The sequence below is a fragment of the Mustela nigripes genome, chromosome 6 (assembly GCF_022355385.1).
Source record: "Mustela nigripes isolate SB6536 chromosome 6, MUSNIG.SB6536, whole genome shotgun sequence".
Lineage (NCBI taxonomy): Eukaryota > Metazoa > Chordata > Mammalia > Carnivora > Mustelidae > Mustela > Mustela nigripes.
In genome coordinates, this window is record NC_081562.1 from 130,177,125 (window position 1) to 130,193,543 (window position 16,419).

The following is a 16,419-nucleotide window of genomic DNA, read 5'->3' on the forward strand; positions in this document are numbered from 1 at the left end:
ATCAATATACAAGATGAAAGTTTTCTCTTTTGCAATAAATGTCCCCAAAGGAGGATAAGCATCTTTCCTTTAAGCAAGTGTTAACTGTGTTTTAAAAAATATGGTAGGAATCTAGTTCCTTAAAAATGCTGTGAAATGCCCAGAGAAATCTGGTGGGAGGAACCACAGTTCAACCTGACTTCACAGGAAGACTTACCTCGCAAGATAGCTTCATTTTACATTACACAGTAATAAAAAGTTTGTTACTGAGATGTAAGATTAAAGGTGAACATGAGGGAAGCAAATCCTAACAGCGAAACCCACAGAGGGGTACAAAGTCCTTCACGTGCGAAATCCTTCCCTGTGTCTGTGTCACCAAGCGTCGCGCTCAGTAACGTACGAGCAAACGACTCTTGTGAGAACTTCCAGCACTACAGTTAGGCTTCTCTATTTAGATAGAAGCATAATTCACTGTGGTATTTGCTGCATGTATCTTATCAGCATTTGTGATGATAGAAGAATCCGAAATTATGAAGTCACCTCAGGTTTTGGATAAAACATGGGCTATGCAGCCATCGTCGCGTCAGACATGGGAGCCCTGTGGCGCTCTAGTCGGGCATTCTCCGCCGGCGTTAGGCCACGCCAGGCAAGCTCATGTGTGAAAAAACAGCAGTGGCCTCAACAGCATGTTTCTAAAGTCAGCTTTCTTGGAATTCTAACCAAATTCTCTAAATAAACACACACACACACACACACACACACACACATGAACACACACACATACACACACTCATCTCCTTTTTCCTGCTGTTTTAACTTGCCAAAGAATAGAGGTATTCCTATTAATATGAATATATACTTGGCTATTTTGCTACCTGGACACTGTCACTTTGTTATACTAAATTAAAGCCCTGACTGAAACATCCAATTAATTCTCACTAAAAAAAATGCACTATTGTGTCATAATTAATAAGCAGTTCAACGTAATCCCACCTTGATCATTCATCTGACTGGTTCAGTCCGTGGCAAGGTATGGTTAGAACCCAAATGTCTAATATTAGTTCCTTCGTGATTGCTCATACAGGAGTTAAAAATGGATAGTCCCGGGGTGCCTGAGTGGCTCAGTGGGTTAAGCCTCTGCCTTCGGCTCGGGTCATGACCTCAGGGTCCTGGGATCGAGCCCCGCATCGGGCTCTCTGCTCATCAGGGAGCCTGCTTCCCCGTCTCTCTCTGCCTGCCTCTATGCCTGCTTGTGATCTCTCTCTGTCAAATAAATAAATAAAATCTTAAAAAAAAAAAATGGATAGTCACTCTCCCTTAAGATGTACAGAAAATCGATTCTCTTTTACTGGGAAGGAGATGCCAAGATGGCAAGGAAGAACCTGAGTCTTCGACTAAATGTTATCATAAAAGGAATCTCTGGGATTCAGTCATAACCCCAGAGTCTGCTGTTGAGCTCCAAGCTAGTTCCCATGCCCATGTTGCTTATCAAACCCCCCAGAGCATCTGAACCCCAAACAGAAGTGCCCCATGATGAAAGGAAGCGTCCTCTGGTCAAGGTAGCTGAACTGTGAAAACTCCCTTCGGCCACAGGCTGCCTGTAGGAACCTTCGCTAAGCTGAGAGGCAGCAGGGACAAGGATCCTACCTTAATGAGGACCTGAATGGAGCCTGTAGCTTTTGTAGATATGAAATACCAGAAGCTTAGGGTGCAGGCAGCGCCGGATTCTTGCCACACAGCGCTCCTGAGGTGTGCTTCTTCGCCCCGAAGGCCCACCGGAGTGGCCTCCAGGTACAAGAAGTGCCCTAGGAAAGAGGATAGCGTTCAGATTACGATAGAAACAACGAGGGGATTATTTTAATTTTTCCATCTTAGTTAGGGGTTTTAACTATAGTTTATAGGATATGAGCTGCCAAAGGCATTTGCATTTGAAACAGAAAGAAAATCGAATAGCCTTGCTTCTAGCTCATGGACAAAATGATTTCCAACTGTCTGTGCTTTGAGCAAAGTACCTCACAGTATGCAGATTAACTGATGTGACAGGGTATTTAGTCACTGAGTCAACAACATAGTTACAGGTATCATTTAACAGACTCGCTATACCTTCCAGTTCTTGTAAAACAATGCAAAGATATTATCTATGAAAAATAAAGGAATTATAATGTACTTCCAAAAATGCAGTCATCTACTGAGAGCAAAAATAAAATGCTGAGAATCTTAATATGTTACATGGAAGACCCTGAGTTTTATATTTATGTATTCAAATATTTGAAACATTTTTTACATGTATAGCGGAGTGTCTGCACAGAGCTCAGACCTTCCTTTCTCTGGTGTGGTCAGTTTGGCTTGGAGGATTTTGCTATATCATAGGCAAGAGGAATTGCTACTCTTAGACACCATCTTTCCTATTCTGAAGCTTCCAGGAATTCAGGGTCCTTGCTTTATTCTGCTGACAGACACCCTTTGTCCTTTGACCAAGGAGTCTGAGACTAGACCTCATGTACTCACTGCAAAAATGAGGCATTCTAACACGTCTGACAGGTGTGACCTTATAGTTAATCTGCATGTTACCATCTACAGCTTCCAAACCTGCTTTCCCTTCATATGTATCATCTCATTTCTCTAATCCCTGCTTGGGACACAGGGAAAACTGGATTCTCTCCATTTGTGGATGAGACATTTGAGAATCTGAAAAGCTACAGGGCAGGTAAATGATCCAATGAGTGGCAGAATTCAGGGTTATTAATTATAAAGATGGGTCATTGAGGAAAGGTGGCTGACAGCAGCATACATTATCATCTATCTACAACGATCAGAACAACACTAAACTTTGGTTACTCGCTATGATGTGTTGAATTGTGTCTCCTCGCCCAACCCCACAAAAATGGTGAAGTCCTAATCCCAGTTCCTGTGGAAGTGACCTTATTTGGACCTTTGTGGATGATGAAATTAAAATGAAATCATCAGGGTAGGCCCTTCAGGGTAATGAAAAGGGTAAATTTGGACACAGAGACAGACATGCGTAGAGAGAAGACAATGTAAAGACATAAGAGAATGCCACCTATAAGTCAAGTCATGTGTGAGACCACCAGAAGCTCGGAGAGAGGCATGGAATAGGCGACTCTCCCTGACAGCCCTCAAAAGGGACCAGTTCTGCTGACACCTTGATTTTGCCCATTTTCGTTCTAGCACTGTGAGAAAATGTCTGTGGTTTACATCTCTGGTACTTTGTGATGGCAGCCTCAGGAGACAAATACACTCGTCAAACGTTGGACTCACCTGCCCTGACCCCACACTAGTCTCTCCGGAGCTCTCCAGTCGCTGTCCAGGAGGACAACAAGATGACAACACTGTGACAACGATGAGGAAAACCTACCATGTTTGTTTCCAAGTGTGTGGTCCTCAGAAGGTCGTAGGCTCTGATGAGAGCCAACTCCCAAAGCCCAATCAGAGTTTTCAGCCAGGGAGTTTTGCCAGCCACACCAGCCTTTCTCAAAAGTACAGGAGGTACCACATCCATTTTCATCCGTGTCATCTCCACAGTCATCTACAAAATTGCAGCTTTGCTCTGGTTTATAACATTTGCCATTCTGACATTCCCGATAGCCAGGGGGGCAGGAACCTAGAAAACAGAAAATAAACGAAGATGAGGAAACACTACTAACTCATCACTGAGCTTAAAAGCTAGTAAGAGTAGATTTACTTTAACATATAAAGAAACATGGTGTTCTTAGGAGTATGAGTTATCTGACACCAATCTCTCTCTCCTGATCCTGTCCAGTGCTCTGGCCAACAGATCGCTTACTAGGATTATTCAAAATGAAGAAAAAAAAATCAAGTATCATCTTATTGATCTAGGAAAGTACCCCAAGTCTCCTTAAATACAGCATTTCCTGCAAGCTAAGTTCAAGGATATAAATTAGATCTGAAAGCCAGTGAGGCTGTCCATTTTTTATCCTGAAACAAAATCTTTAGGATACTAAAAGCATATGTATTATGGTGTATTTGGAAGCATATTCCATTACCACCCATGCATTTCAATATTTATCAGAAACCAAATACAGATATATATATATAGATAGATAGATAGATAGATAGTACTTCCAAAGAAGCAGGGATATGAATATATAAATAATATTCAACTTTATAACAGATTTTTCTCTAAAAAGCATATATATCTGTCAATTGCTTAGAATTTTAGAAATAATTTCCCTACAAAGAAATATCAACAGTAGTTTTATTTTTTGCTGATTTTTCTTTTCCTCCAGAAAGCTTAAAATAAAGAGCAATGTTTCCGAAGACCTGAGTTTGAACCCTGGTATTGATCCTCTTCAGCTATGAGACTTGCATCATCCTATCCTTGATGAGTTTAGTTTCTCTATCTAAAAAAAGAAAAAAGAATAGCACCACCTACAGAAGTTAAGCTAATTAGAGAGACTACTGTTGATATCCCCAGTGCCTAGAACAGAGGTTGGCCATTAGTAGGTGATCAGAAAATACTAGTCAAATACATGAGTGAGTGAAATGCAGTGTTCTGGAAGTGGCAAACCAGTTCAGTGTGTAAGCTTAAGATATTATAATTATCCTGCTCCAATATTACAATAGGGTGTAACACCAGGGTAACAATATTTTAGTAGAAGAAGTCATTCAAAGATCCAATTTAGGATTATCCACTCCTCAGTTGCTGTGACTCCACAGTTATCAGAAATTTTCTCCCTTTCTGTCTTCCCCATCTGGTATGTACAGAAACGGATAATGCCTCCCTATTTTATTTCTGTGTGGTAGCTTCAATGGCCTGAGGCTGTCTGGGAGCTGAGGACAGGTGTGGATTGGACCTGTGGGGTGATGCAGGGATTCACTAGACGGTGTTCTGGTTGCTGAAAACTGTGGACAAAATCTCATAAAGAAGCTTTCAGGACCTGGATCAGTCCCATATTTTAGAAACTAGATGGCTAAGAGGGAAGAAGTGGGAGGACCTGGATGGGATGCCATGTAGAAACCACTGGGGAGAAGACTAGTGCTCTGAAGGCTTCTAGCCATTTTGTGTACTAAGCTGTTTCTGGATTGTTTGTTCAAAATTGCCTAATTAAATGCCCTTTACACTTGCAAAGCCTTTGAAAATAAGTTTCAACCATGCATTCTGCCTCTAACAAAACTTTCTTGTCCGGGTTAATTGCTAACAGTTTCCTTTCTTGCAGCGTGGGATTAAACTATTTTTATTTCTGCCCAGTTCAGTTTTAGCAGATTGGGGGTAAGACAAAAGGCCTTTAATGTTTCATTCACAGAGCCTGACTCAGAATCATAACATTAAAGCAATTCTAAGCTACACAGAAATGAAGAGCATGTACATTATCCTTCATTTATAGATGAAAAATAAATAATTATAGATGTTAAGCAACTTGATGATTTTTCAAGAGCAGAGATGCAATTTGGACCCAGGTCTATTGTCTTCCGAACTTTTTTTTTTCTTTCTTTTTTTTTTAATCTATTGAAAAAAAGAAGAGCAGTGATCCAGGTCAACTACCACCAGACCAGACCACCAAGAAACAAAAATGGTAGTGTTGACTACCAGATGCATTATTTCTCATGGGACTATTGAGAACCTGTGAAATTACTAGATCATTTAATTTTACACAAGTTGGCACTTGTATTGATTCTGTCAATTCCAACTTGTTTGGGGAGTAAAAAAAAAAAACTGGTTCTTAAGATGCTTTTCTCCAAAGACAAACTGTAAGAGACTCTTAATCCCACAAAGCAAACTGAGGGTTGCCGAGGGTAGGAGAGTAGCGAGAGGGGGGTGGGGTTATGGACACTGGGGAGGGTATGTGCTATGGTGAGTGCTGTGAAGTGTGTAAACCTGGCGATTCACCGACCTGTACCCCTAGGGCTAATAACACATTATGTGTTAATAAAACATTTTTAAAAAATTTAAAAATTAAATTGTATCTCTAAGGAGATCACTTAGACAGTACCAATAAAAAGAGAAGTGAATTAAAAAAAAAAAAGATGCTTTTCTCCAAAGTGACTGCATCAAACTTAAATTTAATTCTTTTAAAAACAAACAAGAAAGTAATTTGAACATGTTTCTAAATGGGAACACACCACAGATCCCAATATATTATACAACAGATATAGCCAATATTTTAGAATAATCATAATTTTTTAAAATTTCTAAAACATATGTAGCTACATAATTCAAAAAACATAACAATTTCAATACTACATTAGATTATTTTGAACAGAAAGCATTAATAAAAACAATTTCACATTAATAAAAACAATTTCATTGCTATCATGTGTTCCTACCCATAAAACATTTTGCCAAATATCAAGGAAAATTATAAACATTGATAGTGTTATTTACCTATTTCCAAATTATTTCCCATGTCTGTTGTTTTGTCCAAAGAAACCAGCTACTAAGGGGGAGGGTGTATGTATTTAAGTGATTCTGATATTAAAGCTTTCATGACATTATTATCACTTTGATTTTTAGTAAAAAATGTATTATTCAAATTGGACAGAGACCTTCTTAGTGGGCCGTTTATTTTTGCAAGAAGGAAATGATGAAAGTGAAAACCTCCAATGCAAATAAATCTTACAGACATCTGAAGCTTAACTTACTGGAATGAAAACTGATTCTTTGCCTCCAAATTCTTCCAGGGAATAGCCTTCCTCAACTGTGTTTATGGCAACTCTATAACCCCAGTTACTCGGAGGAAAAACAAATCTTAGAAGGAGCTCAGTGTGGCAGGGGCTAGCTCCACGTTTTGATGTCTGACTGGATTGCTGACAGTGCTTCCTCTGTGTTCCACATCCAGAAACTCAGCGCGATAGCCCAGGTACTCCCCTTACTGGCAGGCAGTTCAAACCATGTATGTCCTTAACTGTGCACGGAAATTCTCACCCCAGTCCCACCATGCACCAGAAAACTCCGAATCAATTTCCTTTCCTTGTTCCCTAAAACTGCTTTTGGACATGCCTTGGAACTACCCTGTTGTCCCAGAAGGCCTCATTATGTGAGTAATGGACATTTTCAACCCTTTGAGTGTACAATCAATATTGTCAGTTTTAGCATCCAAAACAAATTTTGGCCAAAGGTGAGCCAATCCTCAGTTCCAAGGTGGACACAATTGTGTGTGTGTGTATAGAACTTTTTATTTCATAACATATATAATTTTTCATTGTTACTATTTTCGTCTAAGAGACTATCATTTTATGTGATTTTATTATAATGCTTTCCTTTCTGATTTCTGTGCCTTACCCTTGACCCCTTATGGTCCATTAAACAAAATAAAACCATGTGGTATTTTAACATAATTGAATGTCACTCCTCTATTTCAAATTCTATTTATATTTAAATATTATTCCTCATTACAAGGAGCCAGATCTCTGAGAAAATAGTCTGTTTGGAACTAAGAACAAAGAATTTCAAGAAGAACCTAGTTTTTTTTGTACCAGAAAATAATAAAGTGCTCAAAAAATTGTAGCATTATGATGAAAGGCTTAAGGAGGCAGCTTTTAGAGAAATTTACTGGCCAAATCAGAGACAACTTGAGTATCAAAATAAGTAATATGAAGACTTTTGCTCCCAGTATATACACAGCAGGAAACAGTAATAAACCATGAAATTATCCTTTAGCAATAAACAACTAGAAACGTAGGCAAAGTATATACAAGTGTTTATAGACACTGAACATCAGGAAATACAAGTTTGTGATCTTTTAGAGAAATGAAAAAAGGCATACCCTATGATCACCCCTAGATTTCTGTATGGAGGCACTTTCCAACTCCAATAGGATCAGCCCAGCATTAAATGGAGTCACACGCTATAGAGGAGATAGTATGGGACAGCTGGAATTTTCAAGGCTCGGTGGTGGAGGAAAGAGTGCTGTACAGAGAAGGAGACCCAGAGATATGCCCAAGTCTTGGTTTAAATTCTAGTTTTTATATTTGTAGGATAAAAATCCAAAAAGAGAGACTGAGAACAATTTCTAAGAGAATAATAACTAGGAGTTATATGCTGAAAAATTGCCAGAGTTCACAGAGGGCCACATACCTTTGAGTTTCTATCAGCCAGAATGTGGAGTCCTTGGTGAAAACACAGGGCATTCCGTAGGAGCTCCAGAGGGTACAATTTAGTAGGGGCCAAAGTAACTCTAGAAGGAAGTAGAATCTAGATCGTGGATTGGATTGGCAATCTATCATTTTAGGACCGAATCTGGCCTACCACCTGTTTAAGTAAATAATGTTTTACTGGGCCTTAGCCATGCCCACTTGTTTACACATTATCTATGGTTACTTTCACACTAAAATGGCAGTTAAGTAGTTGCAATCAAGACCATATGGCCTGCAAAGCTGAACATACTCACTCACTGAATATATTCTTTTAATCTCAACTTGTTTTTACACTAGATTACTTTAAAAACTAAAGTTTCCTGAGTTCAAGAAAAAAAAACACAGAGGAAATTTTGCAAAGAGGCAAGTGATAAGGAAATACAAACTTCCAGTCATAAAATAAGTAAGTCACAGGGATGGAAAGTGCCGCATAGGGAATATAATCAGCAATACTGTAATAACTTTATATGGTGACTACAGCTATTGTGGCGAACACTTTGCAACATATGTAATGGTTAAATCACTGTTGTCACTCCAAAATAATGTAATATTATATGTTTAACTATACTTCAATAAATCAATATCAAAAATTTTATATTAATCAAATATTAATATAAAAATATTTTTATATAATCAAAAACTAGTATCAAAAAGTTGCAGACTTCTATCTTAAATCTGTCTTTTAAAAAACTTAAACTCTATAAGGACTCGACAGAACTGTTAGCAACTTCAGCGCCTCTAGAACAAAGTTCAATGCTTTTTAAAGGACTATATCAAGCTTTAACACTTAGCAATAGGAATTCACAATTCCAGCATCAAATTAAAAATTACTAGTATGTGGGCACCTGGGTAGCTCAGTCAGTTAAGCCTCTGCCTTCAGCTCAGGTCATGATCCTGGGGTCCTGGGATCGAGCCCCACATCAGACTAATGGGAGTCTGCTTCTCTCTCTCCCTCTGCCTCTCCCCAAGCTTGTGCTCTCTCTCCCTTTCTGTCTCTCTCAAATAAATAAATAAAATCTTTAAAAAAACGAAAAAAAAAACCAACAACATTAGGGCTTTGGGTAGATTATTTTGGGGAGGGTCAAAGAAAGTGGAATTTTGATCCAGATTGGGTGCTTTCAGGAAGGAGAAATAATTACATGATTGTCTATCTTACTGATTCTTACCTAACTAAGGGATGACTAGAATAGGCTAAAGTCAGAATGGGTTGGAAACACTCCTATGAGTCAAGATAGGGAGATGTCTGGTCCTTTATTTTTTGGCCAAGCTAATGGTCGTGTTTGGCCTGTGTTCAGTCACGATTACAAAGTGATCTTGTTTTTATCGTGATCCATCGTTCTGGAGTGGCTTTGTCAGATGTTGACACTCTGTGAAATTGTTGATGTCCAACAAGAGAACCACCAGTTCAGAGCAACACCAAAGCCTAAATGATATAGTACCAGGCCAGGTCCCAGATGTCATGGGCTACTTTTCTTTTTCTCACTTTGCAGTTCTATTTATGTGGCAAGAGAGTTCCGACAAGCAGCCAACCCTGTTAAGGGATGTAAGAATAGAAAACAAAACCCTTATGGTTCTTGGGTTTTATGTAGTAAGTTAAAAAAAAAATGGTAGACCAGTTGCTTTGGGAGACCCTGAAACATTCTGAATGTGCTTCATATTTGTTATTTTTTTAAAGCCTCTTGATCTCTCCCCTTAGTAATCTAAAGCAAAGACTTGAAAATGTGAAGGTGTTGTGGCATCCTAAGCTTTGAGAAGAAGGCCCATCACGGTTCCAAAGTGGCTAACTACTGCAGTCTGTCAGAGACTCTTGTTCAAAAACCAACAGCTTCTCTGTTTTTAGGCTTCTTGGGCCATGGGCTCAGCCCTCGACTAAGAACAACGTGCACATTGGCTCAAATACAGTTCTGGCAGCTTCCTTCGTCTTCATTCCCATCAAATGTTCAAAATGTGTGAAGAGCACTTCCTAGAGCCTTGCTCAGCATGACAAAAATTTATACTAAATTGCCACTCATGTTCATTCAAAAAGATATTTCCAGAAAGAATAGTTTATTCCTCAGTTTTTTAATTACCCAGTTTTAATACTTAATCATTAGGAAATACTATGCTAACATTACATGCTAATATTCAAACGGTTCTAATCCTTTGCTGGAAAAGCACTCAAACAAGAAATCCAAAGCTACTTTTTAAAAATAAATATTCCTTCATGATTCTGACGTGGAGGAAATTGCTGACATCTTGGTGGTGAACAAATTGTATACCTTGAATTTCTAGTGTATCACATTTAAGAAGGTAATGAGCTTGATCATTTAAAATTATCATTTTCTGAAGTTTCAAATTCACCTATCAGGAATAACATGAAGACAGTCCAAGGAATTATTTCTGCTGTCAGGAAATGTAAAATACAGTAATATTTTATTGTTTTCCAATGTACTTGTTAGAGGCTATGAATATTTAGGGAGAATTGGTTCTAAGATATCACAAATGAAGCCACTACCATGAGACAGAGAGCTAGAGCTAGAAGTATGATGTAGGGATAAATCTCCAGATCAAAATCACTTCAGGAAAATTTTATTTTATACTTTTATGCAGTCAAATTTTTCATTCTTTCCTAAAATGGTTTTTGACAATGCAATATTAAAATTCTTCCATATTTTTTCTTTTTTTAAGGATTTTATTTATTTATTTGACAGAGAGATCACAAGCAGGCAGAGCAGCAGGCAGAGAGAGGGGTGCACGCAGGCTCCCTGCTGAGAAAGGAGCCCAATGTGGGGCTTAATCCCAGGACCCTGAGATCATGATCTGAGTTGAAGGCAGAGGCTCAACCCACTGAGCCACCCAGGTGCCCTGCCATATTTTTTTCTAGTACTATATGATTGCTGTGTAATTTCATTTTTTAAAAAATATTTCAATATTTTAAACCTTTGAAATTTACTTTGGCATACATCTCAGGACCCTGAGATCATGACCTGAGCCGAAGGCTTCGGCTTAACCCACTGAGCCATCCAGGTGCCCCACATACAGAATAAAAGAATATTCTTAAAGTGAGAAAGAGGAACACACACACGCACAACATACACACATGCTGATGTGTGTGTGTTTTAAGATTTATTTATTCATTCTGGATGGAGAGAGAGGATGAACAGGAGGGGCAGAGGGAGACGGAGAGAGAAATTTATTCATATACTGCACTGAGCACGGAGCCCAATGTGGGGCTCGATCCCACGACCCTGAGACCACAACCCAAGCAGAAACCAAGAATTGGACACTTAACAGCCTGTGCCATCCAGATGCTCTTGTGCTGGTGTGTTTAGTGAATGTCTTTGGAAAGAGACATAAGAAATTAGCAGTACCTCTGGAAATAGAAAACAAAGAATTCAGAAGAAAATATTTTTCTTTAATCCAGCTCAATTTTGATGATACTGTGTATATTTAAATAAATGTTTGCTTTATTTAAAAATAACATGCCAGGACATCTACCTAGGATAAAGAAAGGATTCAAGTCGTAATTCTAGTTGGGGAATCCAAAATAGCTAACACTCCTCTAATGAGTATTAACCTGAACCGAGGGACAAGAATGTTGACAGTTTTCTGGACATCATGGTTTCTGGCAAATGGAAGACTGAACTCTCTTTATTCCAGGTGGCTGTGGACACACTGCTGAAGTTAAGGAAGAACCAAGTTCCAGTTTGGACAAGAAGATACACAGAATGAAATGCTCTATGAAATATAGAAAGATCTATACTACATTTATATAGTGGAGTATGAACTACAGAAGGCAGAATAAATAGGGAAGGAAGGTAGTGGAAAAAGAATTCAAAAGAAATCCCGTAGTCATCATTGATGCCTGCTCCTCCTTCATTTCCTGGATTCAACCAACCACTAACACTGTCCCATTTTATTTTCTCAATTTTTCTTGAACCACCCACGTCTCCAGGGACATTCGGGTCTCTCCCTAATGAAACAGCATCCTAACTGATGCTCTGCATCCACGTGAGTGCCCCTGAAATTCGTGTCGTACACTGTGAACACAGCAATGTTTCCGACACGCCAATTGGACCACTACACTGCTTGAACGTCCTTAAATGGCTTCCTATCAGAGTTAAGGTCAAGACCAACAATGTTACTGGACTAATGACACAGGTTCAACTCAAGGTCCATGTGCTGTTCATCTTTCCAACCTCAGCTCATGGTCCCTCCTCAAGCCTCCACCATAAAAATCTACTAGCCTTCCTGCACCCCTCCATCCACAGATATTTTACATTTGCTGGCCACCTGCCTCTAGAAAACTCTCTTTGAAAACCTTGCACATTTCAGCTCAATTTCCACATTCTTGCTAAACAGTCTTGATTGGTCAAGACCATCCACCACGGTCTTTCACCAATCCAGGCAGCCCTTCTTCACAAAACTTTAATAATATCCATTGTACTTGTCCACATGGTTCTGTGCATAATGACTCTTTCTCCCCTGCTAGTCCACACCGCCCATGGAGAAGAGAAACTACCATGTACTCAGAAAATGCTCCCTGTGCATTTTTCCAGGTGAACAAAGAAACGAATGAATGAACAAGTGAAGGAATGAACTGAAGAGAACAGGAGGAGAGGCACACATCCGTGAGCAAGTGAGAGCCTTCCAGGAAATGGTTTACTGGAAGATGAGCTGGCATTTTGGTTTCTGGATAAAAATGACAGGGAAAGAGCAGTGCTTGGATTGCTGAACTTTGAGATGCCAAGACTGAACGTATTAGAGAAGGAGAGTCAATCACCTCTGACCTATTTACTGTGATGAAAATGACAAACATTTCTGAGTTTCTTTCTTCTGTTTTAGATAGTAACAGCGGTTACTGAATTTGTTCAAAATATACATTTCTAACACTTTCCGCAAAGATTTCCTTATTCTATGTAGACAGAATTCTACAGTCACAGTCCCAGCTTAATACTAGCTGTGTATAACGTGATCTATAACAAAGCAATTTCCATTTGTAAACCTTGCCAACATGGTGAAAACAAATTCTATGTAATGAAACTAAGGCAATTATCTCATTCAAAGGGGAAAATAAAACAAGTCATCTAAGCTAAATTCTATTAATAGGAAGCAAAACAAACCCAAAGTGTTTGTATGCCTGAACACCACTCCAGTTATGCTTCAAATTAACTGGCATAAATTAGGTTTGAATTTGTTTCAATGTATATAGTTTTTACTTTGTATACACCATTCATAATAAATAGAGTACAAAAGTTTTTTGTAACAGCATTCATACATGGGCTCTCTTTCCTTAAAATAGGCATGTATCATCAAACTAGGGTAAAATTGTTCTCCAGTATGTGTGTGTGTGTGTGTGCGCGCATATGTAGGCACATGTGCATGTCTGTATACACACACATCACATGTGTGTGTTGCAAAATTCACATGTCACATATAACTGTGTATATTTTGTGCATGCATGTTGTGAAAGCATTATATCTATGAATTTGCGTATGTATGAAAGGTGTAGTTAAAAATGACTGCAGAGCAATGTACAAGTGGATGATAAAATTAGTCGTGATGGTAACAACTAGTTAGTCATCACCTCCCACATGCTGTGCTTTGTGCTGGGTACTTGATGAATATTATCTCTAATTCTCATATGAAAAATGTTCATTACTTCTATTTTCTTTTTCTTTTTCTTAAGTTTCTATTTAAATTCCAGTTAGTTAACATATAGTGTAGTATTAGTTTCAGGAGCAGAACTTAGCGATTCATCAGTTGCCTGTAACACAGGGCTTACCACGACAGGTGCCTCCTTAATGCCCACCTCCCATTTAGTGCATCCCTGACACATGCTTCTGGTAACCAGCAGTTTGTTCTTTCTAGTGAAGAGTCTGTTTCTTGGTTTGCATGTCCCTCTCTTTTTTTTCTCCCTTGCTTGTCTGTTTCTTAAATTCCACATATGAGTGAAATTATATGGTATTTGTCTTTCTCTGACTTATTTAACTTATTAGCAAAATACTCTCTGGCTTCATCCATGTCATTGCAAATGTAAGATTTCATTCTTTTTAACAGCTGAATAATATTCCATTATATATATAAGCCACTTCTTCTTTATCTGTTCTTCAGCTGATGGACCTTTGGGCTATTTCCACAATTTTATTTATCTCTATTTTCAACTGTGGCAATAAAGGATAAGAAAGCTAAAGTGCAATTCCCAAAGATTACATCTAATCTGTATCTGACTTAAAATTTCCTAACTTTATTAAAATTTATCAAGCATGTGCAAAGTAAAATAATAACATTAATAATAGCTTATAATTTAATTATCAAGTGTTTACTCCTGCTTGGGCCTGTGGTATGTGCTTGCAGTACATTATGTCATATAATTCTTAAAATCACCCTGTGAGAATGGAAGAAGATATCTGCAAACGACATATCAGATAAAGGGCTAGTGTCCAAAATCTATAAAGAACTTAGCAAACTCAACACCCAAAGAACAAATAATCCAATCAAGAAATGGGCAGAGGACATGAACAGACATTTCTGCAAAGAAGACATCCAGATGGCCAAAGGACACATGAAAAAGTGCTCCACATTACTTGGCATCAGGGAAATACAAACCAAAACCACAATGATATACCACCTCACACCAGTCAGAATGGCTAAAATTAACAAGTCAGGAAATGACAGATGCTGGCAAGGATGTGGAGAAAGGGGAACCCTCCTACACTGTCGGTGGGAATGCAAGCTGGTGCAACCACTCTGGACAACAGCATGGAGGTTCCTCAAAAAGTTGAAAATAGAGCTACCCTATGGCCCAGCAATTGTACTACTGGGTATCTACCCTAAAAATACAAATGTAGTGATCTGAAGGGGCACGTGCACCCGAATGTTTATAGCAGCAATGTCCACAATAGCCAAACTATGGAAAGAACCTAGATGTCCATCAACAGATGAATGGATCAAGAAGAGGTGGCATATATACACAATGGAATACCATGCAGCCATCAAAAGAAATGAAATCTTGCCATTTGGGACAACATGGATGGAACTAGAGGGTATCATGCTTAGTGAAATAAGTCAGTCGGAGAAAGACAACTAACATGATCTCCCTGATATGAGGAAGTGGAGATGCCACATGGGGGGTTTGGAGGGTAGGAAAAGAATAAATGAAACAAGATTGGATTGGGATGGAGACAAACCATAAGTGACTCTTAATCTCACAAAACAAACCAAGGATTGCTGGGGGGAGAGGGGTCGAGCGAGGGGGGTGGGGTTATGGACATTGGGGAGGGTATGTGCTATGGTGAATGCTGTAAAGTGTGTAAACCTGGTGATTCCCAGACCTGTACCCCTGGGGATAAAAATACATTATATGTTTATAGAAAAATTAAAAGAAATTAAATTTAAAAAACATCACCCTGTGAGAGTGGTACATTGAACATCTACCATGGCACTGTGTTAGGACGGCACAATTTGTCTCACTTTATCAACCATATAATCTGATTAACCTACTCCAAACCAATATGTTCCAGGGAAGGGCTAACAGTCCTAGTCTTGTATGTGTTTGAGATGTGAACTCACACACCGTGCCCCCGTTTTTGTTGTTGCACCCACCCACGACTCTTAAAATAATAATGGATGAATATGATTGTTCCACTCCTTCACACGGTAAGGAGAAGGGACAGAATACCTGAAGCCCCTTGTTTATCACTGAATGGGTAACATCGATCTTGAACATGAAAACCCTGAGAGCACCCCATTCAGGTTTTATGGGGAATCTTCCAACAAAGTGTGAGGACAAAGGGATCAAAGAGTCAACATGGTTAGAATGACCCAAAAATTTCATTTGGCCAACTCCAGCCTCGTGTATCAAGGGCAAACCGTTTTGTCTCTTAGTTTAAAGCATGATAAGTGGATCTACATGTCAAATAATGGATAAACACAATTTCAGAGATTACCAAAGATAAATTTTAGTATTTTAATATTTTATGTCTTTTCAGTAAGAACCGAAGTAGCCAAACGTGTAAATTAATTATATCGGCCTTGTATAAAGATGGACTAGTACAATGAATCTAGATAAAATCATCCTGCAGTTAAAATAACTGGGCCATGAGATCACTCTGAAAATATTACAATACGGAGGCATAAAGAATTATAAAAATCAGTATCTGTAAGATAAAGTCACATTATTTGCTTAGGAGAAACATAGCATTCTCTGAAACTATGCTGTAAAAAAATTTCTCCCATGGATCTTCAATATTGTAAAAGTGCTTGTCATAAATAAATAAATAAATAAATAAATATTAAGTTAAGGGAATTAAATTTTTGATAAGACCAAAAATATCAAGAGTTTGC

At 38.6% G+C, this 16,419-nt stretch overlaps 1 protein-coding gene across 1 annotated transcript in view; it reads right to left on the minus strand.

Moving 5' to 3' along the window:
• The window catches only part of MALRD1 (MAM and LDL receptor class A domain containing 1), a 751,478-nt gene that overhangs the window by 337,621 nt on the left and 397,438 nt on the right, over positions 1-16,419 (minus strand). The window contains 2 exon segments of the mRNA XM_059404562.1: positions 1,627-1,784; positions 3,356-3,601. Coding sequence (XP_059260545.1) covers positions 1,627-1,784; positions 3,356-3,601 — 404 coding nt within the window.